Here is a 22,844-nt window from a genome sequence, read left to right as displayed (position 1 = left end):
GGACGTGTTTAGCACACGGGGGCAGGCGCAGGAGCGGCGGCAGCGGCGGGAGGAACGTAGGCCGGGATGCTCGAGGCAAAGTTGTGGTACGACGAGGCCCAGTGCGTACCTGGGTTCTCGCCGCGAGCGACGGCCAGATCGCGCGCCAGGATCTCGACCTGGCGGTGGCTGTCGTTGACCTGGTTCTTCAGAGCCTGGATGTAGTCGATGGCTTTGGAGAGGATCTCCCACTGCAAATGTCAGCACTAGCTCACCAGTGGATGGTCTCAGGAACCGTTTTCACAACCACCTGGCGACCGCATGGTAATCTGCAATCGCATGGCAATCTAATCGCGGCCATGAACCAAACATTATGAAAGCGACTCACCTTGCTTGCCTTCATTCCGCGGTCCTGGGGAAGAGCATCGCGGAGCTCGTCGAAGAGATCGCGCATCTCCTTGCGGCGCTTGCGCTCCGCAAGCTTGTGCGAGATACGGAGCTCGGGAGAGCGCGAGAACGGCGTCTCCTTCTTGGGCGGCTCGGGGGGAGCGAGGGTCTGCTGGGCAGCAGGAACCTGCGCGATGGCCTCCTTGATCTCAACGTCGGCAGCAGGCGACTCGGCAGCGGCAGAGCCAAGAGTCTCAGGAATGAGACGGAGCTCCGGCGGAGCCTGGGCACCGTTGCCAGCAGCAGTCCCGTCAGCAGATGATCGGACAGACGAGAGCGCAGGGTCGAGAGCCATAGCGTTGGGGTCACGCTTCTGCTCATCAGTGACCTGCTGCTGCTGCTGTTGCTGCTGGGCGTCGGTGGTGGCGACCTCGGCCGTCGGGGGCCAGCTGTACCCTCCGGTAACAGGGTAGGCGGTCACAGTGCGACGCTGCTCGGGGACAACAGTCTGCAGGAAACGGCGCTCAGCGGGCGACATGGCGCGGTAGGTCGAGGGGTAGTCATCCTCGGACGAGGCATAGCCCGAGGCCTTGGGCTTGATGTCATAGTCACGCTCCGAGATGCGGAGGTGGGGAAGACGGTCCAGGGCGTGGTCACGAGAGTCGTGGGCAACCATGGCTGGAGATTCAAACTTGGCGGATTGGGGTGTGAGAGGAAAGAGAATGTCGTCGCACTGGCGGTCGTAGTAGGCACCAGGAGGAGAGAGCTCGGGAGGGTAACGAGAGGAGCGAGACGCGTCGTGATGCCTGTAAGGAGGCGAGAGAGTGCGTCGGGCAGAGTATTCGGGGTAGGGTGCTGCGCGAGGACGGTGGTGGTGTGACGTGCTCGATGCGCGAGAACGACGAGTGAGAGGAGGAGGGGCGTCGGTCAAGGAAGACGAGTGGTGGGAGAAGCCAGTCTCGATCGGTGGCAGGAGGGTCGCGGGATGACGACGTTCACGGCTGGGGGGCGGAGAGAGCAGCCGGTGAGGAGGGGGTGCACGATAGTGACGAGGCCTGGCATGTCAGTTGGCGTGGCTGACGTTGGGATCGCCGAGGGGAACTCACTTTGAGTAAGGGTGGTAGTTGTGAGGATGGGGGTTGTAGTACGCGTCCTGGTGGTAGTAGGAAGGGTGCGCGTCCAACTGGTGGGGGTGAAAACGCTGAGAAGGGGCCCTATTCATCTACACCGGGCACAAGCCCGAGTCAGTATGCAATGCGATAGGGGGACGGAGCAGGTAGCTGGGGTGGATGGATGCGGCGCGGCGATGGGGAGGACGACGGCGGCGGGGATGGATGCGGTGGGAGGAGTAGAGTGGTCGATGGATGGTGGTTGGTGGTTGGATGGTGGTGGTGGTGGGTGATTGTATGAAGCCAAGATGGAGGGGACTGGCCCCCGCAACCGCAGTCCTTCCTTTCCGGGCTTTGCTCGGCCCTTGGGGTGGCCCTTGTGGCACTGGTGGAGCCCTATACCCGCACCGCGACAACACTGCTACATGCATCTTGCTCCCCCTCAACCCCGGCGAGCACTCACTTTGAGATGGGGAGCCGCGCTCTAGGTTTCGGTGGACTCGTCGAGTGGAGGGTCGTGGTCGATGTCGGCGCGCGAGAACAGCGTGGTCGTCGCGTGGAGGAGTGAGCTCGAGTTGTAGTGAATTTCGTCGCGTGGCGAGCGATATCAGGCAGCAGGCGCACAACAGAGGAGAGAGCGCAGCGGGAAAAGTATGCACGGGGAGAGTTCGGAGCTGGGCCGAACGGGTGAGTGTGTGCTAGGTGCGTGCTACGGAGGGGAAGGATGAACTGATTGTCAGCGATGATGATGGTCGTGAGAGGACGTTTGGTGGTGGTAGTGGTGGCAGCATCACCGCCGGGCAAGGTTCAGCCAAGCAGCCATCGCCCTGTTTCATCTTTTTCGTCCACACCGCATTGACACCCACTCAGTAACGTTTGTTTTTTCGTTTGTGTGTCGTACGGGGAATAATCTGCTGCATGCTGTCAGCGGCTGGATGCATAGTGAATCTCGTAGAGAGAGAGATGCGGATGGAGGAGGTCGAGGATGACCTCAGCAAGGGAGTCGGCAGGTCACTCGGTTGTCGCTCGCAGCGGCCTGAAACCCAAATCTGAGGGGCCATACGGGATCAGATTCCCAGGACCCTTCACTCATCTCCCTCTCTCTCAACCCGACATCCCTCAACCCTCCTCACCACCCTTGAATCCCAAACCTGAAGGCCCTTGAAGCCCTACGACACCTGTCCCGGCTGTCGGCTCTCACAACACGACCAGGACGCACTCCACCTTTGGCACAAGATACTCACAATGAAATGGGCTTTCGTCACTGGGAGTCAAGTCTTGAGGAGAAAAGAGTAAAAAGTTGTAAGAGTTCGTCTAGAAACTACGTAGAAGGAGCAATGAAAAGGAAGCTTGAAGCGTGAAAGGCGCGTTGGAAGCGTTGAAAGAGGCGTTGAATCGAATCAAGGCGTGGTCGTCACTGAGGACGAGCGTGTAAATCAAAAGTCGTTGGAGTTTTCTGAAGAGGAATAACGGTCGAGCGTCAGAGGTGCGTGAGGGCGTGGGTTCGTAAACGTAATGAGGTCTTTAGAAGTGTCGTGGTTGTATTTTTTTGGCTGTTTTTGGTGGTATTTCGAAGAAAGTCGGTAAGACGTGTGGGGGGGTGTCGGTGTAGACGTGGGGTAAGGGGATGAGGGCGGAGGGAAAGGTCGGTAGATGAAGAGGGAGTAAACTATGGAAACTATGGAAGAGAGAGGGAGGGAATGGATGGGGAGAGAAGGGAGGAGGGATGATAGGATGGAGAAGAAGAGAGAGGAGGAGAGATGTAGAAAAGAGGAGAGGAAGCGCAACCGAACCGACATCGACGACCTGCTCGTGGTCGGGTGGCGGTCGCGGTGGAATGGTGGGTTTGGGTTGCATCAGTCTCCGCAGTGGAATGTCTCCTGTCTAGGAGGCCTGGACGTGTTTAGCACATGGACATGGTGTTTCTACCTACTACGGCGACAGGAGAGCCAGCTGGCCGGCGGTCAGAGGCCGCAAGCCCGAGGGACCTGAGGGTTGCCCGTTACAGGTCTGCGCTGGATAAGATTACGAGCACCGAGGACGCTTGGTAGCAGGACTGCCGCGGGCTGGGTGCGTGCCGAGGAACTGCTGGGCGATGCACCGCAACCCAGGGCGAGCCAGGCGGCAAGGTTGCCGATGCTTTCGAGACACGCTACCACGCGTGTTGGACGACGTTTTATGGGCATCGTGCCGTGCTGTCGGCATCCTGGCTGCCGTTTCCTGGGTGTCTGAGAGCCCTGTCTGACAGGTCTGGCAGGTTCAGGTATTTGGCGGTGTCTTCTTCGCGAAGGAGAGGGACGTTTAAGCTCCATCTCAAACCCAGACCCTTAGTACCAACTCAAAGCAGCAAACCCAGCAGCAGAGAAGCCAGGTACCGGACATCGTAGACTTCAAGGGGTGCGGTGGGGAGCGCACCGCAATGCAGCGTCCTTGCCAGCATCCAACATCCAACGAGAAACTCCTGACGTCAAACTCTAAACATGCAGATGCCAGTCCGAGTACTTCGGGCAGTTACTACGTGGGGACGCCGGGCTATCCACTGTTCAACCTTTCGACAGGGGGGTGTCAGGATGAGAACAGCGCTTGCATGGCCGGAAAGTAGTCGTCAGCTGCACGCGGCAAAGTTCTTAGGCGGCGCGGGGATTCCACGATGGCCTCATCGCAGGAGCCGAATGGTGGTGATAGAGGGCAGTGGCGATCTTCAAGCAGCGCTCGGTGTGGAGCGACAAGCCACAATGAAGGACGGCGGCACGAAAATTGTCGATCCTTATCGCTGCATGTAACGGCGTCACACCAATCGAAGAACCAATCGAGACTCGCTCGTCATTGATTCCAACGCGATCAGGTCCTCGTGCGGCTCAACATTACCTGGCGGAGGACTGTCGGAGCGTGGTGCAGATTGAATGCAGCCGGCGCGGTATCGCCGATATGATGACATTCAGAGCGCCACTGGAGCCGGAAAAGGCGTCGGCCCGCGACGCTGCACACGAGCAAAGGGCCTAGGCGCCCAGCAGAGGGTGCACGGAGGGTACATGCAGGGTTGAATACAGACTGCGCTCCAGCCGTAAGCGACTGTCTCACCAGCTTTCATATATCTCCGCACCAAACCTAGTCCAGCGACCCGCGAGTTGGACGAAATGAATGAAGGCGCCAGTTCCAATATGGCGCGCGAATTGCTGGAGCCTGCAGGAGCATGCCCAGCTGGCCTCCCCGAGCCTCGATCAAAGCGTGTGCTTCTTGATGTGTTGCCAGACTTGTGGACCAAGAAACAGCCGTGCGCTGTGCTCGTTGTGAGGCGCTGGCGTCCACTGTCTGAGAGTGAGACGAGGCCCTCTGCCCCAAAGTTACGGATGCCATCATCGGTCGAGACTTCTGGAGCGAGACACTACTGACTATACGGGCGCGGTGGCAAGGTCAGCGATCATACCGGCATTGAGGTCCAAGACAGTTTCAAGCGGATGTAACTGAGTCGGCTCTTCTGACCTGAACTTCGGGTGGGATGAGGGGGGATCGAGACGATCGCTATTTCGGCGCTCCCGAGCGGGCGCATCATGACCGCAACTTTCAGGACGATGACAGGAAAGTGCACGCGCCTGTCTTGCACCGTTCCATCGGTCGAACACACACCGACTCATGGGTCTGTTCTCCTCTCGTAAAGGTCTCAGAACGATGTCGAAAACATCCTTGCGCGATCGAGGGCGGCGGCCGCTGGTGGTCTTGCCCGCTTGCTCTCGGTTTCGCTCGTTTTCAGCTCGCTTCTGTGCCTTCTGCAGCTACACAACTTCATAATGCCGGCCAGAACGCGACGTAAACGCAACGTCAATGATGCAGCAACAATGTACACCTTGCGCGTACGATGCAGTAGATCAAACACGATACCTGAAGCCACCTTCAGGTTCGCCGAGTGCTGTCTCAGTCTGTGTCAAACACCCGGGCCGGATGCCGTACTTGCGCAACCTGCGTACCGTCAGCCGCTGCGGTCGATCTGCTGTCGTCGACAGAGGCATGCCGTCATCCCGCTTTTGACACTCGCTTTCCAGCTGATCTTACCCTTTTTTCTTCTACTGTACATTCAACGCTGACAGCAGGGTGTAGTAGCATGCTGTACTCACGAAATCCTAAGCGCTCACGCGCTGCTGGAGTCTATTGCAGCCCGCCTCGGCGAAATCGACAGCAGCCACCCTTATCCGGTATGAGCTTGTGCTTGCCGGACCTGACATACCCAGGATGCTACTGGGCGTGACGTGTGCCAGCCGTTCCTCGTGGGTGGTTCGTGCCTTCCTCGTGCATCTGCCGCATCCAGGCAATCGTCAGCACTCGCGCTCGCGAGGAACACCAGGAACCCAGGAACTTAGGTACGCCGGGCAAGCGTCCTTCTCGCGTAGGTTGTCATCGGAATAACCTTGTTTTCTGGATGTGTTCGCATTCATACTCCTGTCGCCCATTTCGGCCAGTCAAAGTGTTCTGGCAGAACAGGAAATTGAGAAAATCGAACACGCGCAACTCACGCCGTTCTCGACGGACACTCACTAGCTCACCGCGCGCAGGACACGGCTTCAGACGGAGCCCGACTCGGCACGACTGGGCTTCAGACATGGGTTAATTAAACCTTCGTACTGCTCGCACCGCCTCTTCCTGCGCTGCCATGCTTCTGACGTGTGAGCAACCCAGTCGCGATCGAGAACCGAAAGGCACTCGTTGAAACCCTCTTAGGCTTCGATGCTCGCTGAATCTTGCTTCACACTACCAACATCTTACTGAGTCTTCGCTTGCGGAAGATCACTCAGAACCTTCTGCAGCCGCTGCTTCCAGGTTGCTGGATAGGGCGTCGACGCTATCGCCTGGTATTGCCACGTCAGCCGCACAGCCTTGCAGAGCACCGAGATGCCAAAGTGATGTCAAGGGTGCCTCTGGGGTGGGTGGGGAGGTGTCGCTGGACCTGAACGTAATCCGAGCGACTTCAAACCCCGTGCAGCAACGCCTCGCACCGACCTGGGCTCCGAGCGAGATCTGGCCCGTTAGTCACCCCTCGAGCTCACCACAGGCACCGTGCTGCGACTGTGCTGGGACTGGAAGATGGCAGTCAGAAAAAGGCATCAGTGGAGCGCAGCGGTTAAAGGGAGGTCACCAAAAGTCTGTCGGGACCCTCGTCAACGTGAGTGCTCCATGAGATGGGGAGGGAGAAGGTATGCTGCGGCGCTGCGATCCGTCCCCGGAACGAGAGCGCGTCTAAAGTTCTCGAGCCTCGAAGGGAAGCCGGACTCGACGCACAACCGTTTTCGCGAAGAGTACAGGAGATCGCGTCGTAGTGGCCTTGGCCCTCCGAAGAGATGAGAGCAGCAAACGTAAGCCTTCTACGCAACCCCGCTCGGCTCGGCTCCATGATCCTCAGAGGCGAGCGCCACACGCCGGTCAGAGGTCAACCCTGCGCCGTACGCACCTCGCTGCTCCGGAATAAGCTGTCCGTGCCATTGAGCTTTTACCAGATCCGCCACCCAGAGGCTGCAGTGCGTACTTGACCAAGGTGCAGGCACGGACACGGCCATCGCGACATATCGCCGTTCCAGCGTCGGTGCTCTGCGCCTATTCCCCTTGTTCGGCCGCTTGCGGCAGCGTCATACTCTAAGTGCGCCTTGGGGACTCCGTGTAGGTGCGTCCTGCTCTTCAGTTGTGAGAAGAGGAGGAACGTGCACGTGCCGGACACGCCGGGAAGCTCACGCCAGTAAGCTCAGCTCCCCCGGATTACGCACGTCCGTTGCCGACCCAGACAGCGCGGAGGACGGCTCGCCCATGGCCTTGCCTTACGGCTTTCCTTGCATCTCGATACCTTCGCGTACTTGCCCAATTGCAGCGGTGCTTCGTGCGAAGTAACGTCGACGAGCAAATGTGATGACGAGCAGATGATGATGCCTTTTGCTCAGCGTCGCCGGTGCACGCCGTGCTCGGCAGTTAGCGCCGGGGTCCATGGGCCACAACAGAGAGTGTGCACTCCCCTTCTGCGGAGTACGCAATCTGGGCACGCAATAGACTCAGCACTCCGCTCCCCGCCTTGGCTGCTGTGGGCGCCTAGCGTCTCACCGAAACGCGAAACGGCCGCATTGAAGTATCGAGGACACGGAGCCGAGGTTGGGGCGGGGGTTGGGCTCGAATCTTCCGATGACAGGCGACTTGCTTTTAAGGCATGGGCGGTCAGTGGAGTTCAGTTGTAGACAGTTGTAGACAATGGACATGCTGATGCCGAAGGCGCGAAGGGACGGAGGCGTCGAGCGCAGTCATGAATCGTGGGATTTGCAGGATCCGAGATGATCGTGACGATTGAAGTGACAGCGACACGGTAGGGCTTGACAGATCTCGCAACGAGAAAGTATGATGGAATCTACATGCTATGCATCGTTTTACTAATAGAAATGCTGTTATACACTCAGAAAGGACTGCCTTCTGTGCTCATCGTCCACAATCTCTCTAATATCCGCCATTGCGGCCCATCATGCCGCCACCTCCACGACCGTAATCTCCGCCGTAGCCAGGCGGAGGGTAGCCACCTTGCGGCGGGTAGCCTTGGGGAGGCGGTGGCATGCGACCGCCACCGCCGTGCATGGGCGTACGGCCGCCATACATAGGCGTCGCGGCGCCACGCATAGGCATGCCAGGCGTGCGACCGCCAGGCGTCCTGCCCCCGTGCATCGGCGTGCGCGCCGCCATACGGACGCCGGGCGTGCGTCCACCGAGTCCCTGCTCGTCGAGACGGGCAGAGTACTGCGCCTTGAAGGCATTGCAGAGCTCTGTGACACCCGGCACTTCAGCGTTGTTCAGCTGGTAGGCTCCCGGAAGCACCTTGACGTGCCAGGTTTGAATCTGACCACCGTCCTTGGTCGACTTGTTCAGGAACGACAACTTCAGGTAACCGGGGTGATCGGAGTCGATGCAGAAGCCATAGGTGGAACGACCAGGGTGCGCCTGCACGTAGTTCTTGAGGAAGGACTCAAGCTCGCCCTCATTCTTGAACTTCTCGTGCATTTGAACCTCGTCAAACTTGCGCACGATCGCCTTCACATGGTTGATGATGAGGTCGTCGAGATCCGAATAAGAGTACTTGTTCGCAATGCGCAAAATTCGGCCCAAAGCGTACTCGTTCGGCTTGTCAATCTCCTGGACGTCGATGTGTTGGTACACGTCCTCGTCGACCTTCCAGGTGACAGCGAGGTGATCCGCGCCCTTCGAGCTCGGTCGCACAACGACGTCACCACGCTGCAGCGGAGCAAGGAACTGCTCCGCCTGACCAGAGTTCATGACGTGCCAGTTCGGGTGGTTGACGACGCGCTTCACGCTTCCAGCCTGGCGACGACGCTTGGCAGCGGCCGCCTCCTCGGCCATCGCCATCCTACCCTCGTCGTTGAACTCGTCTTGGCGGAAGGGGGCGATGAACGGAACCGATTGGCTCATATCCGACGCACGCGTCGACAAGCGTACCTCGAAGCGAACAGGGTCGACATCGATGATGACAGCCTTGATCGCCTGGCGGGGCTTGAAGACGTCATCACACGAGTTGACATCGTCATTGTCAGAAACGTACTCGCGCTCCAGAACGGCCTCAATGCCGCTCTCCAGAGTGCAGAACACCCTCGAAGACAGAGCCTTGCGGACGGTGGCGGTAACCTGCAAGCCTCTGTTGATGGTTCTGCTAGACTCGCCCGTCAGCATGGTGAGAATCTGCCAGTCGTCCGGGATGTAGAAAGGAGGTCGGCGATCCGCGTGCCAGTGAACGAGCTCCGAAACAATCTCACCCAGAGCGTGACGCTTGTTACCTTCACCCTGACGCTGGAGGTTGAAGGCGAAGTCGTCGATATTGAGGTCGCGCAGCTTCTTCCCTCTGTCCTCGTCGTTCATCAACGTCACAACAACCGCAGACTTGTGCTGGTCCGCGACATCCTCTGCATCAAGATCCAGAGCGTCCTGACACATCTTCTGGGCGAACTCGTAGTCTTCGGGGTGGATGCGAGTCATGTCGAGAGGCTCAGGCTGATCCGTCGTGTCGCCAGCCTCCAGTTGGCTGAAGTCCTTCAAGTCGGCGCTAATGTACAGGAAGCCTGCGACGTTCTCGAAGACAGTAGGTCCCAGAGTGTTGGTCTCCGGCAGCGCCATACGGTTCATGACATGCCCACCAGATTGGCTGATAGCATTGGCGAGCTGGTTTGCCTTGCGCGGTCCGAGGCCGGCAATGTAAGGCAGCATGTAGCGCTGATACGGGCTGTTGGCTGTGATGTTGAGCTCCAGCCCACAGATGGCCACCGCATTGACCAATCCACGCTCCAGGGCAAGCAGCAGCTTCTCCTCCGGAACGAGCTTCTGATGCAAGTCGACGAATGTGAGAGCTGTCAACTGCTTGCCTACTCGGGCGTAGGCGTTGAGGGGGTTCTGCGTGTAGCGCGCGAGAGCGAGCGCATAGCGACCATTCACCGGCAGCTCGGGGTGCTCCTGTGCGGCATCGGTAGAGTTCATGTACAGGCGAGCCGTCTCATCGTTCACCATGATGAGGGGAGTCATGCGGTTGCCCAGCGAGTCGTTAAAGCGGCTGAGCTCCATCTGATAGTCGTCATGCGAGGAATAATCCTCGGGCTGAGGGGGTTGCAGGCCGCTCTGCTCAATGACGATTTCCCTGAGCGCCGACTGCGCGTCGTTGCGAAGACGAGCTGTTTCAACAGAAAGACCGGCGATGGCGATGACATCTGGTCGCTGCCTCTCGACAACATCCATGAATGTTCGCCTCGGGTCGGCATCGCGGAGGTTGTCGAACTTGTAGGAAGCTCGGATGTTGCCGTCATCGCCGAGAAGGACACCAATGACGGCATCCTTCTTAGTGCCCTGACCGATGGTGATAGCAAGGACGTTGGGAACCTCTCCGGGCCTCATGCGGTTTGAAGCAAAGGGGCGGACGTTACAGCGGTCCTCGAGAGTTAAACGAGCCTGGTCACACACCCAAGTCTCTGCGTCGGTCCGAAGCTGCTCCTTGATCCAGCGACAGGCAGCGGGCAGGTAATGCTTGCGGAAGGCGGTGTCGATGACCTGACCGCGCTCGGCATTCCAGGACACGGCGAGCTCGCTGTAGTCCTTGGACTGAGCGCAGCGGGATAAAGCGGAGATGAACTCCTTGGTGGACTCCTCCGGGGCGGAGATGGAAATGGTGATAAGACCCTCCTCCTCGGCCTTCAGAAGGTGCAGGAACTGCGCGGAGTCCTTGAAGTTCGGAATGGGTTTGTCGGTCAGGAACTTGAAGGGGTAGTAGGCGTGGTAAGCGTCGATTGACGCCATGCCACGCTCGGTCGGAGTCACGGTCACGGTACCTAGTGCTTCAACGAAGTCACGAGCCTGCTGTCGGATAGTTGGGTCGTGGGCAAAGTCGTTGATGAGAATCTCCTTAGCCGCCTTCAGCGCATCCTCAGGGGTGTAGAAAGGTGTACCTTCGCCTGAGAACTCCTCGGCGAGAGCCAAAGGCATCTTCTCAGGGTTGGACAAGGAGGCGGGATCACCGTCGGTCTCATTGAAGACCAGCGCGACTGTAGGGACGGAAATTCCGAATGCCTCAGCCAGCTTGAGGACGGGTCCGTCACGGATCTTTCCACCCGACTGGCGTTCGGGAAGCCGCTTGGTTCCCTCCTCGGCTGCGGCCTCCTCCTTGATGGCACGGAGCTCCGAAGCATAAGTGTAGGCGAGCCAATCGGCACCCTCGGCAGCGGTCTCGATGTTACGGAGACACACGGTGCTAAGGAGAGTCTTCTCCAGGTACTCGTCCTCGAGGTCCGGCTTCCGCTCTTTGATCTTGCGCCACTGCTCCTTTAGCGATTGGACGCGCTCCCAGATCGCGCGATACTTCTGTCCCAGGTTGTAGAGCTCCCACAGCTCATCGCCATCCAGGAACTGGACAGAGGACTGACCCTGAGCTTCGAGAACGCCGAAGCTGTCGCGCTTGTAGTGCCACAGATACGGGACCTCGAGATGCTGGACGAACATCATGTTGAGAGCTTCAGAAACAGCCTTCTGGTAGTCGTCCAGAAGGTCGGGGCGACGTTTGGCCGGTTGAGGGTAAGGATCCTCGGGAGAGGGCATGGGCCACTGCGCATCGAGGCCGCAGAAAATGTAGCGCGTACGAGGGGAGATCTTGTCGTGAGCCCAGCGGGCGGCGAGATCGGGGGGAGGGAAAATGGAGTCGGGAGCAATGATCGGGTTGTCGGACAGAGTGGAGTTGATGACCTGGTGACGTTCGGGGCGATCCATGTGCGCGATTGCGCGGTCCTCGTCTTGCAGTCGGCGCGCCTTGATCTCGGCCGGATCGAACACATCCTCGAGACGAAGATCCTTCTTCTTCGGCTCGTCCTCGTCCTCCTCCACACCCTCCTCGCCCTCCAAAGCCCAGTCATAATCATGTCCGTCGCCGAAGACATCATAAATCTCGTCCCAGGACTCTTGATTGACGCCGGCAAGTTCGGGGCGAGCGCGAGCCTGTTCGCGACGGATGCGCTTCTCCTCTCGTCGGCGCGCGCGGCGCTCCTCCTCGGTCTCGTTGCGGTTCTGCTCCTCTTCTTCATCCTCCTCGATGAAATCGCCCATATCGGACTCATCGTCAGAACGGCGTCGCTCGTCCTCATCGTCGAACATGTCCTGAAGTCGAGGGATGTTATCATCGGACTCGCTGCCGCGATGGCGTAAACGCTTCAGCGGGCGACCACCTCCGAGGTTCTCGTTGAGGAGCTCCAAGTCATCCTCAGAAATCTCCTCCTCTTCACGCTGTCGACGCTCGCGCTCTCTTCTTTTCCTCTTCTTGCGGCGCTCCTTCCGCTTCCGTCGGCGTTCCTCTTCATCATCCTCGGAGTCGTCCTCGTCGTCCTCGTCGACAATGAAACCCTCAGCGATGCGGCGGGCCTCTTCGGGGTCATCCTCGTCAGACTCGTCTGACGAGTCACGGTCGGGGTCGCCCTCGCCGAAAGGGCGGATGTCGTCACCCTCGCCCTCAGAGGACGCTTCGCGGTCGGACATGGTTGATGAGGCGATCGAGCTCGCTCAAGCCACAGAATCGGTTACTGAGGGCCGATTTTTTGAGACCTGGGTACGCGCAGTCGGGTGGATCTGGTCGACCTGGTCGCGGGCGGGTTGGTTGAGCAAGTGACTTGGAGAAGAGAAGGTGTACCAAACCTGGAGCACTAGAGGCCGATGTTGTAGCAGCGATCGAGGTGAGTGGCGGCCACAATACAGATGGTCGGCAATACGGCAATATGGTCCCGTGGCGCGCTGCGAGGCGTCATTGTTGCTATTGATTTCTGAGATCGACCATGATGCAACCGGCGTGCACAACAACACCAACCCGCGTTTTCCAGCTCCGCGCCGGCCGAAGCAGCTGCAGAGACCACCATGTTCAGCTCCAATCCGTCGGGCTCGGCGTTCTCGACCCAGCCGGCGTTCAGCTTTGGCAATCCTTCCGCGCCAAAGAACCCAACTCCCCTGTTCAACTCATTCAGCGCCAATTCTATGCCATCTGCGACCACCACCTCAACTTCCGACATGGCTGTCGACACTGGCGACGAGGACGATGCGATTGAACTCAACCTTGATCCTGCTGCGTTCTCCCGCAAGGACAAGGCAAAGTGGAAAGCGAGCGGGCGAACACTGTTCGCAAACCCCAGTCCTGTTGGAGGAGAGGTTGTTGCCTGGGTCGGCCAGCAGGTAGATCGAGAAGCTTGCTGCTTCAGCTGACTCCAGACACCTGATGACAAGCCGAGCAACACCCAACTCTCGACTTCAGACCGTGTTGCCTACATCGCCAACATCAACAAGTTTCCAGACGCTATCCAGAATTTGTATGCGGAGACGTTTACGTTGTTTGCGTCGCTTCAACGTATCGTTGCGGCGGACTACCAACTGCCTGGGCTCAGCTCCGACCGACCACCAGCAATGGCCGATGCTTGGGACAACAAGAGCAACCTCCTTGGGGGCCTTCCCTCTCTGAGCACCCAGGGTGTCATCCACATGCGTCGGCTAGTTGAGATGTACCTCGAGGAGCTTGTCAAGCTGCGTGACGCTGACATCGACGTGAGCATTGCTTATATTGTCGCTTGAACAGGGCTGACTCTCAGGACGAAACGAAGATTAAGTACGAGGCTGTCTACCACATCTTCAACCTGGCCGAGATCCTGTACTTGCCGCAGGATGGCCGGGGAGAAGGTCTTGTGGGCGAGGAGCTGCTCGATTGGGTGAATGCTGTTGACACCTTCCACGTCAACACGCAAGGCAACGAGGTCATGCAGCTGAAGGAGCCTTGGGAACACCCTCTCTTCTGGCCGCTCGTCATCAGATGCCTGCTTCGTGGCCTCTTCCTTCCGGCATCAACGTTCCTGCGAACTCTCACAAACCATCCCCACCCTCCGATAGCCAAGCTCGGCCAAGTTCTTGCTACCAACATCGCCAACATTCCTCGGTCTTCGAACGTCGATGCCTACCCGCTCGACCACCAGTTCCTCGCTGCTCACAAACGCTGGGTCGGGCAGTTCCGGGCAGAGTTCGAAACGGCTATCGGCGGCCGGAGCAGAGGGCATTGGCTGGACGACGGTAGCAGCAAGGGTGATTTCTCGTCCATGGAGGATGAGTTCCGCCGTGTTGTGGAGCTTGTCCAGGGTAACCAAGACCGGGTGCTTCAGGAGGCCGGTGACTGGCGAGAGGCAGTCGGCGCGTGGGGCGTTTTGGTGGACGTCAACCTGCGACGAGACGATCTTCCTCCGCTCATGAAGCGCATTCTGGACGTGATTCCTGCCGACTCTACCGTCTTGGAGGACTCAATCCAGTCCAGCATCTGTTCAAACGACCCCGTCCGTGCTCTGGAGGGCTGCCAGGAACTCGACATCTGGCTCGCTGCTCATCTCGCAGACGTCTTCGACAAGCTGCAAATCCTGCCCGACGACGAGGAGCACTTTGATTCATCACTGCGCGACCACTTCATCCTGGAGTATGCCGACATGCTCATGGACAGCCCTAGCCAGGAGGACCTGTGGCGCGCCATTGCTGAGTACCTCAACGCCGCCGGCGATGACAGTTCCGCCCGCCTGCATGAGTACATCGTTCGAGTCGGCGTCACCCTTGGCACCAGCAAGCCATCGGGCAAGGTTGCAAACGGCAGCATGGACGTCGAGGTCGTGTCCGTGGACGATGAGGAGGAGGAAAGCGAGACCACAACGAAGCTGCGAGAGCTGCGGCAGACCTGCGAAGGTTTCAATCTGCAGGATGAGTGGCGCACTATTTGTGCCATCACGTCTCAGCGATTAATACTTCGAGGCGACTATGGCATTGCGGCGTCGCTATACCTCATGGCAGAGGATGGCTTCGGTCTTGCGCGAATCGCCGAGAAGCTCCTGGATATCTACGTCTCCTCCGGGCCGGAGGAGTTCCTGCGACTGGTAGATACTCTGCCGCCCAAGATTCTGAGCGACGCTCCTGTCACACTGACTGAACTCGCCGCAGGCAACTATGCTCTGGACGGCATTGAGTCCCCCGAAACCACGATGGTCATGCACGCTGCTCGTCTTGCCTTCCTAGCCAAGTTCCGCGACTACCTGCTTTACCTCGGCCAGGGCGCGCGGGACCGTGCGGCCGCGTTGCTGGTGGAGATCCTGTTGATGCCCATCACGCCTGTCGAGTTCTGGGGTGTGTTACTGGCGGAGAGCGTCGACCTTTTGGAGGATGAAGAGATTCTGTTCGGCTCTTACGAGACCTTTGAGCTCATGCGTGTGCTCGAGGAGGTGCTGTCGAACTCCAAATTCGCGCCTGCGACGTACCTCGGTCAACTGTGGCGTTACCTTGAGCGCAAGGAGGGTGGGGCCAACGGCGCCGGTGTTGCCAATGGTCACACGAAGAACGCTAAGGACGAGGAACGGGAAGGAATTCAGGCAGCGCTCCGCAAGCTGGAGGTTGTCCGTCTTGCGCTTGCCCGCAACCTGTCGCGTGCATTGGTGGTGGGGGACGATGAGGCGCTCTAGACGGCTGTAGCTGTACACTGTAGTTTAATGTAGACGTGCATGCATGAACGGCACTGCAGAAGCCGTAGATAGAGAGCAGCATGTCAAGGGTTTCCTCGTCATGGGCTCACCTCATCTAAAGTTCACACGGGGAAGAGGCGGATGGTGGAAAATGCTCCCGCCAGTCACCCGAGCGAGCTGGCGCCGGTGGCTTCGAGGCCCGAGGCTCACCCCAGCATAAGCCGTGCATGCGTGAGCATCCATGTCCTTGTTCCTCCCGTTCGACCTTTGCTTCTGCACAACCCTCCCCCTCTTTCGACTTTCCGTCATCGTTCGTGCACCCCTCGCAGCTTCAGTGTCGCCTGCGAGGGGTCTTAGCGCTGGGCGCTGAGTTTCAAGTCGTTCGCCTTCCCACACCAAAGCTCTCATCTCGCCTTCCACAAGTAAACATTATATTTCCCTCCAGCGTCGATCTCACCTCGCCCTCTCGACCTTCGGCCTGTAACCATGGTCGAGTAAACTCCCTCTTCCGCATCACCATCTCCATCAGACACGCCTCGATTATCGGCCCACAATCCTTCGCCTCCAGGCAAACCCACGCTCGTGCACCTGCGACAGCCGCCTGCAGCCACTCTCCAGCCTCAGCGCCTCTGACCTCGAGTTCTTCAATCTTCGCACTTCGCCGGCCATCCCATCACGATGACTCGACCACTGCCTTCTTTCCCCACCCCCAACCCAACAGGCGGGGCAGCCATGACCAACTCCTCATCGTCGCACTCACTGTCCCCCCTCGCGTCAGCCACGGACATGCCGACCGTCCGTCTTCGATCGAACTCGGTCACCACCGAGGCGACCAAGCAGTCGGCGGCGGCCGTTGCGGCCGAACGGATACATGGTGCACCGCAGCCCCATCAGAATGACCAAAGTCAAACAGTTTCAACTCCACCAGCGCCAAGACCACCGCGAAGCGTTTATCGGTCACCGCCAGACAACAACTGGTCGCCGCCCTCGAACGGCAACGCACCGGAGCAGCAGTCGTCCGCCAATGCCGTGAAGCGCCTGATTCATATGGCTCTCGAGCACTCCAAGGACGAGGGAGAGACATTGGACCTTAGTCGCCAGCGACTGGACAAGATTACGGACGACGCCGTCGAGATGTTTCACTCGAAAGTCGGCAAGGACAAGAAGGGTGTCTGGCGACTGGCGCTTTCGTACAATCAGCTAAGAGACGGCACAATCTCACCGCACTTCTCCTCACTCAACCGGTTAAGGTACCTGAACCTGAAGAGCAACCTTCTAACATTTGTTCCTCCCTGTGTTAGTGTTCTTCTGGTGGCTTCGCTAACGTCGCAGATCGCCGAGCTTCCAGCTCTCGAAATCCTCGACCTCTCGAAGAACCAGCTGACCACACTCCCCGAGTCTCCTGGTCGACTAGCTGCGCTCAAGGTGCTCTCATTATCCGATAATCACATCGTAACGCTCCCGACCTACCTCATTGCCTTCGACAAGCTCAAGGTCTTCAAGGTTGATCAGAACCCGATCCAGTGGCCGCCGCGTGACGTTCTCGGCCCGCTCGCCGAGACCGACGCGAAGGGGCGACATGACCCGAACAATAAGGATAAGCCGAAACGCGACGAGGATCTGCGGCCGTGGATCCAGAACATGAAGCGATGGCTCCAGGAGCAGGTTGGCGACACGACCCGATTCTCGGAACGTGAGCGTGAACGCGCACGGGTCGAGGACGACACATATCTCGCATCGGAGTGAGTCAGACGGGCAGACGGGCTGAAACGGGTTCTGACGCGCTGCAGAGAGGAACCGAATGAAACAGCCGCCGAGCCGGAGCACAATGAATCGTTCGAATCAACCACGTCGCAACCCGCGAACAGGATGGACGATGCGGAAACGCGCGAGCCGCGAGAGCGCGAGGCGTCACCATTCTCTCCGGTCAAGCCGATACCATGGGGGCAGCGGGTCCGTGCCGCCACTGTGTCTGAGGACTCGCTTGTCAACACCACCAACGCGGCAACTGCAAACGCCTCCACTCTCTCACTACCATCGCACGCTCTCGCCCACGACCGCTCCGTGTCGTCGTCCTCGACTCCACCTGTTTCGGCGTCCACCTCTTCTTCATCGTCTGGGCTGCCCGTCGTCCCGAAACCGCAAATTGTTCAGCCTTTGCCCAGTGGACACGCCCGAGGCGCCAGTTACACTGCAACGCAACGTATGAGCGGAACACTGCAGGCGAAAAAGTCTCTCCCCGATCTCCGGCAAAGTCACGCCAAAATCATCGAGGAGAGACGAGGCGAGGCGAAGGACGAGGTGCGACCACTTGGCATGGGCATCAACCGAATAACAGCCCTAAAGGATTCGCTGGCTCCTGAGCGGAGAGGACTGCAAAAGATGAGCTCAATCGAGGCTCTCCGACCGCGGCACGAAGCGCTCGTCAAGATGGATGTTCGTCGCGAGAGCCAGGACGGACCGACAATCGACGAGTCGCGCAACTCATACTTCCGGCGAGTCAGCATGCTTCCTCCTTCGACCATCTCCAAGGCCGTCTCGCCCTCTCTGCTCATGTTCATTGACGCTATTCGTGGTCTGCTGTTCGCTCTGACGCAGCTCCACGGAGCATTGCGGCAGTACCTGAACTTTGCGGTCAGCGACAGGGTTGCAGGTGTGTTCTCCCGTGTGCTCGAGCCGGCAGGGATGTACCTAGCGACTCTGATCAACGCTCTGGACCGCTTTGACTCGACGTCACGCCGTTCTGCGCCGTCTACTTCCGCAGTCCGTGGGGTCATAGGCGCTGCCAAGGAGAGCGTCGCCGTGTTCGGCAAGATCGTTGCCGTTGTGCGACTACAGACGCCCGCATTCCGCGACGCCGATGTGCGCTACACCCGCCAGCTGCTGCTCAGCATTTACGGCGGCATGGCTGAGGTCGCCATGTCGTGGAAGAGCATGGTACCCCTGTTGGCTGACGTGCGGACCCTGCTGCTGCCGGAAAGCTTGCGAGCACCGCCGATGAGCAAAGCGTCAAGCATGACTGGGCGAACGCCCGTTTCGCCCATTCTGGAGCGGAGTGAGCCGAAGCCCCGTGAACAGGTACCGTTCCCGACGCACATTCACTCCCAGTCGCAGTCGCAGACGCACTCACGCACGCCCTCGCTCGGACAGGGACAGTCACCCGAGCGGGTCGTGCGCCGGGATCTCACGGCTTCCACTACGACGTCACCGCGATCTCGCGGCAATAGGCGGCACGCCGGCTCGTTCTCGACGCAGGACGTAGAGCGAGGCATGATGATGGGCTCGCCGCTCGGCTTCACGCGAACAGAGTGGCCGGACCCGACGATTCACGAAGACCTCGAGGGCGTGGACACTGGTCCGTCACCGCCACCATTCCCCCTTGCGGCCCAGCCGGAGCAGCCGGCTGAGGGCACGCCGTCTTTCGCTGGGCGGCAGCACCTGCCCTTGCTCCCGAGCCAACCGCGCTCTCGCCACGGGCAGTCCAGTAGTGCCGGCTCTTCGTACCTGAGTGCGCCCGGTGGGCAGCGGAACCTGTCTGTCGACGTGCGACCACCGACGCCGGCGTCAGCGACGCTATTCGACGACGATCTGCTCGACGTGCTCGAGACTGCGACCGAGATTGGGTTCAGTGTTTGGCTCCGATTGGCGGAAGAGATTGGCGCGTCGTCATCATATGACTCTCAGCCGGGCCACATGCGCGGCGACAGCGCGAGCAGCAGCATTTCTGGTCGTCTTGGACTCAGTCTGTTGACGGACGATCGGCGGCGGCCCCCCACAATCCCGCCAAAGGAGTACGGTGACCTCGTGCACCTTCTCAGCGTCGCTGAGCAGGTGACGACGGCCCTTCGCGAGAGCTTGATGGCGTTGCGCGCGAACCCCTTCGCGTATGCGCACACGACGCTGCCGGACGATGCGCAGGCGTTCATCCGCAATGTCGTCAAGGTCACCGGTCTCATCAAGGCGCTCTCAGCACAGCACACCTTCAGCACAGGCATGCGACAGGGTATGCGCCGCCTCACGCAGGCGACACGCGAGTGCGCGATCCTCATCCAGGTCTCCTCTATGCGGCCGACGCAGAGTACGCCAGCCCTCGTCCCCGCCCCCACCGGCACAACAACGTATGCGGCGTCAAGTCACGGCGCCGGGTCTAGTTATGGCGGTTTCGGCGCCAGCTACAGCGGACACGCGGGCCATGCGTCCAGCTTCGGCGGGGCTTCCGTCGGTGGCGCCTCAGCTTACAGCGGCGGCACGTCATACGGCACGTCGTTTGGCGCGTCGTCGTTCAGCACCCCTGGGCCGACGTACTACTCGACGAGCTACAACGACTACGCCAGCAGTAGTGAGGACCTGTCTGCGCCCGTTCCCCCGGCACAAGCACGGTCGGCCTCGCCCTCCGCCTCGGCGAGCACAACGAGCCTGCATTCCGGCCTGAAAGGCTTACAGCTTCCCGCGAAGCAGGCGCTGAAGCGCCAAGAGAGGTTCAATAGCCCCTCGCCGTCGCCGCCGACGGAACGGAGAGGCGTCGCGAACGCCCTCGTTTCACATTAGGACACTCGGTGTACTGATAGATAAATGGACAGTGACTCTTGGATTTGTACATGTACTCTTTGGTCTCGAGCTGCAAAGACGACGCATTCAGCGCAGTTTAGCGCAGAGTCGAGTGCGAGTTGCGCAACTACCGTTGTGGCTTCCCATGGCCATCAGCTGGGAGTAGCGGTGCGACAGCGTGCAGCTAGTAGTACATGCAAGAAATGCTAGATGTGTTGTAGGTGTGGTACAGTCTGTGGAAAGTGCCCGGTCTATGTCGTTCCCATTTACTTCGCCTCCTTCTCCACCTTGCCCACTTTCCTGGCAGCCTTCTCCGCCTTCCTTCTCGCCTTGGCCTCCTTCTCCTTCTCCTTCTCACTCGCCAGCTCCGCCTTCATAGCCGCCCGCTCAGCCTTCAGAGCCTTGCGCTCCGCCTTCAGCGCCGCACGCTCCTCCTTCTCGGCCTTGCGGAGTGCTCGCCGGGCAGCTGAGAGCTCCTTCTCCTCCTTCCGCAGCCGGCGGCGGAGACGGCGCGCCTCCTTGTCCTCGACCGTCTTGGACTTGTCCTCAGACGATCGTTTCCGCTTCTTGCTCTCCTTGTCCTTCTTCTCAGACTTGTCCTTCTTGTCCTTTTTCTCCTTCTTGTCGGACTTCTCCTTCTTCTCGCTCGAACTCGAGGTGGAGGACGAGGGAGCAGCCGGCTGAACCTGCACCGTCTCGATCGTCGTCTTCGTCACCGTCACCTTGGTCTCCGGGTCCGACGCCTCAGCCTCCGAGTTGTCCTCCGAAAACGTTTTCCCCCGGAAGAAGCCCGAATACAGTTTCCGCTTGGCGATCTCCTTCGAGCTCCTGGCTGCGATGCTCATGGTGCTGGCCGGTTTCGGTTTCGGAGCGGCTTGCGGCGTGGAGGCGCCTGAGGCGGAGGGCGTGCCATTGGCGCTGGAAGCAATAGAGGCAGCGGTCGAGGCGAAGATGTGGTCCCAGAAGGGAATGGACTCGTCTCGATCCTTGCCGATGCCGGAGAGGGTCTTCTTCTGCACGACAGGGATAGGGCGCGTGAGGTGGCCGTTCTTGAGGGCTGGGCGTCAGCTTCAGGTCGAGGAGCACTCAGCTGCAAGGAGATGACAGCAAGTGAGGAAAGGTGGAAGAGGAATTGTGTACTTACCAGTGCCCTTTCCCTTCCAGCCCTGCTTCACGAGATGGTCGTGCGCGTCGAACCGGCCCATCGTATCCGCTGTTGTTGTTGTCGTTGCTGAGGTCGCCCGAGATCACCAGAAATTTAAGGTGGAGGTGCGTCTTCCCCGCAAAATCTACCTGACACGCCGCCCTTCGACCACGTGCAGCAAGCCAAAGTGCCAGGCTCACGTCGGGGGTGGAGGCCGACCTCCACTCCAAATGTCTACCAGGTTCCAAAGTTCGAGCGCGCTGCTCCTGCTGACTCAACATCACCCAAAGCACAAGAAGAACAATGCCGGCTCCTGTTTCCGACAGCCTGCCTGTGTTTCCGACGCTGAAGAAGGCAGATGTCGATGCCTGCCGCCTCTCCCACTGGTACGACACCTTCGAGGATTTGACCGTGCCGTCTTCCGTCATCGATATCCGGAAACTCGGAGAGGGTGATGCCTTCCTGCACGTAAGCTTGCCATCTTTTGAATTCAGCTGAAAGTTAGTGGCTTGACTCAGACTCCATCTTCCTCCCTGTTGGCAGCGAGGCTGCCCCCTCCTCCGCTCCGCAGACGCCTGCTCCTTCTCAGCCAACGCCGGCAGCGGGTGGCAACTCGAGCGAGGCCAAGGGAGATGACGAAGACGAAGCTGCGCCAGAGTACCACCTTCCGGCACTGAACAACGCGATCAATGAGGTCCTGCTGAAATATCCCCAGGTTTTCCCCAAGCTTAACCTGACGGCACCCCGGGACGCCGCCTTCGTGCTACAGACATCGAGCGGCCCTCTGGTGTGCCAACGTGCCTCCGATGTCTACTTGTTCCTGAAGAGCTCAAACCTGATTCACCACGATCTCGAGCCTGAGCGACTGTACGAGGGCTGCGAGGACGCCCCGAATCCGTGGACCGCCACCGAGGAGGAGAAGGAGCAGCAGAGGGCCGCCGTGCCCCTCGAGCTCGTATTGCGGAAGTACATCTCCGACCTGAACCCGGCGCTCGAGTTCCGGTGTTTTGTGCGCGACGGCGTGCTTGTTGGTATCACGCAGCGCGATCTCAACTTTTACGACCACCTGCAAGACGAGAAGACGCAGGACAAGCTGCGCCGCGGCATCAGGGAGTTCTTCGAGGACGAGCTCGCGTCCAACCCGCCCATCGCTGCTGGCTCTTCAAGCTCGACCAGCACGACTCCACCAGACAACGCCTCGTACGTGTTCGACATTTACGTCGATACGAAGGGCGCCCTCGGGTACGGATACCAGTACGAGGGTGACCGCTTCGTTCTCATGGACTTCCAACCGTACCGGTCCACGACGGACGCGCTGCTCTTCACGTACGAGGACATTCGGGACATTCTCCAGAAGTCGCGGGAAGGCGGTGACGGCGTCGAGCAGCTCCCCGTTCTCCGCGTGATTGACTCTGCTGGACACCCCGACGCCATCCGCAACCAGCCCACGTTCAGCACGAACATGATGCCGGTCGAGATGATCGAACTCTCCGAGGGACGGAATCTGGACGAGTTCCGCGAGGTATGGGCGCAGGCTGTCGCGGCGGGCATGGTCGACCTGGCTGACTTGCCCGTTGGTGGACCTTCTGGCAGCAGTGGACAGCAGAACTAGATCGATTTACTTTTTGTTATGTACATTATCTTCGCTTGATGCATACA

The 22,844-nt window shown here is 59.4% G+C and overlaps 6 protein-coding genes across 6 annotated transcripts; 3 read left to right on the top strand and 3 right to left on the bottom strand.

Annotated features, from left to right (window-relative positions):
• Positions 1-8: 8 nt before the first annotated feature.
• A1Q1_03604 (uncharacterized protein) lies at positions 9-1,588 on the bottom strand (the record flags this gene model as incomplete). The annotated part of the gene is made up of 3 exons (XM_014323402.1): positions 9-230; positions 368-1,421; positions 1,473-1,588. 3 exons carry the CDS (start codon positions 1,586-1,588, stop codon positions 9-11), a joined length of 1,392 nt encoding a protein of 463 aa, XP_014178877.1.
• Positions 1,589-7,937: 6,349 nt separating this feature from the next.
• Positions 7,938-12,506, bottom strand: A1Q1_03603 (uncharacterized protein; the record flags this gene model as incomplete). Its single annotated transcript, XM_014323401.1, has 1 exon — positions 7,938-12,506. One exon carries the CDS (start codon positions 12,504-12,506, stop codon positions 7,938-7,940), a length of 4,569 nt encoding a protein of 1,522 aa, XP_014178876.1.
• Positions 12,507-12,878: 372 nt separating this feature from the next.
• Positions 12,879-15,493, top strand: A1Q1_03602 (uncharacterized protein; the record flags this gene model as incomplete). Its single annotated transcript, XM_014323400.1, has 3 exons — positions 12,879-13,190; positions 13,242-13,556; positions 13,601-15,493. 3 exons carry the CDS (start codon positions 12,879-12,881, stop codon positions 15,491-15,493), a joined length of 2,520 nt encoding a protein of 839 aa, XP_014178875.1.
• A 678-nt stretch (positions 15,494-16,171) lies between these two features.
• On the top strand, positions 16,172-20,041 carry A1Q1_03601 (uncharacterized protein; the record flags this gene model as incomplete). The annotated part of the gene is made up of 2 exons (XM_014323399.1): positions 16,172-17,235; positions 17,284-20,041. 2 exons carry the CDS (start codon positions 16,172-16,174, stop codon positions 20,039-20,041), a joined length of 3,822 nt encoding a protein of 1,273 aa, XP_014178874.1.
• Positions 20,042-20,307: 266 nt separating this feature from the next.
• On the bottom strand, positions 20,308-21,246 carry A1Q1_03600 (uncharacterized protein; the record flags this gene model as incomplete). The annotated part of the gene is made up of 2 exons (XM_014323398.1): positions 20,308-21,098; positions 21,186-21,246. 2 exons carry the CDS (start codon positions 21,244-21,246, stop codon positions 20,308-20,310), a joined length of 852 nt encoding a protein of 283 aa, XP_014178873.1.
• Positions 21,247-21,488: 242 nt separating this feature from the next.
• On the top strand, positions 21,489-22,797 carry A1Q1_03599 (uncharacterized protein; the record flags this gene model as incomplete). Its single annotated transcript, XM_014323397.1, has 2 exons — positions 21,489-21,653; positions 21,691-22,797. 2 exons carry the CDS (start codon positions 21,489-21,491, stop codon positions 22,795-22,797), a joined length of 1,272 nt encoding a protein of 423 aa, XP_014178872.1.
• Between the last annotated feature and the right edge of the window lie 47 nt (positions 22,798-22,844).

Source organism: Trichosporon asahii, assembly GCF_000293215.1.
Source record: "Trichosporon asahii var. asahii CBS 2479 unplaced genomic scaffold scaffold00056, whole genome shotgun sequence".
Lineage (NCBI taxonomy): Eukaryota > Fungi > Basidiomycota > Tremellomycetes > Trichosporonales > Trichosporonaceae > Trichosporon > Trichosporon asahii.
The sequence above is the reverse complement of the archived record's forward strand: the minus strand, read 5'-3'. Positions and strand labels throughout refer to the sequence as shown.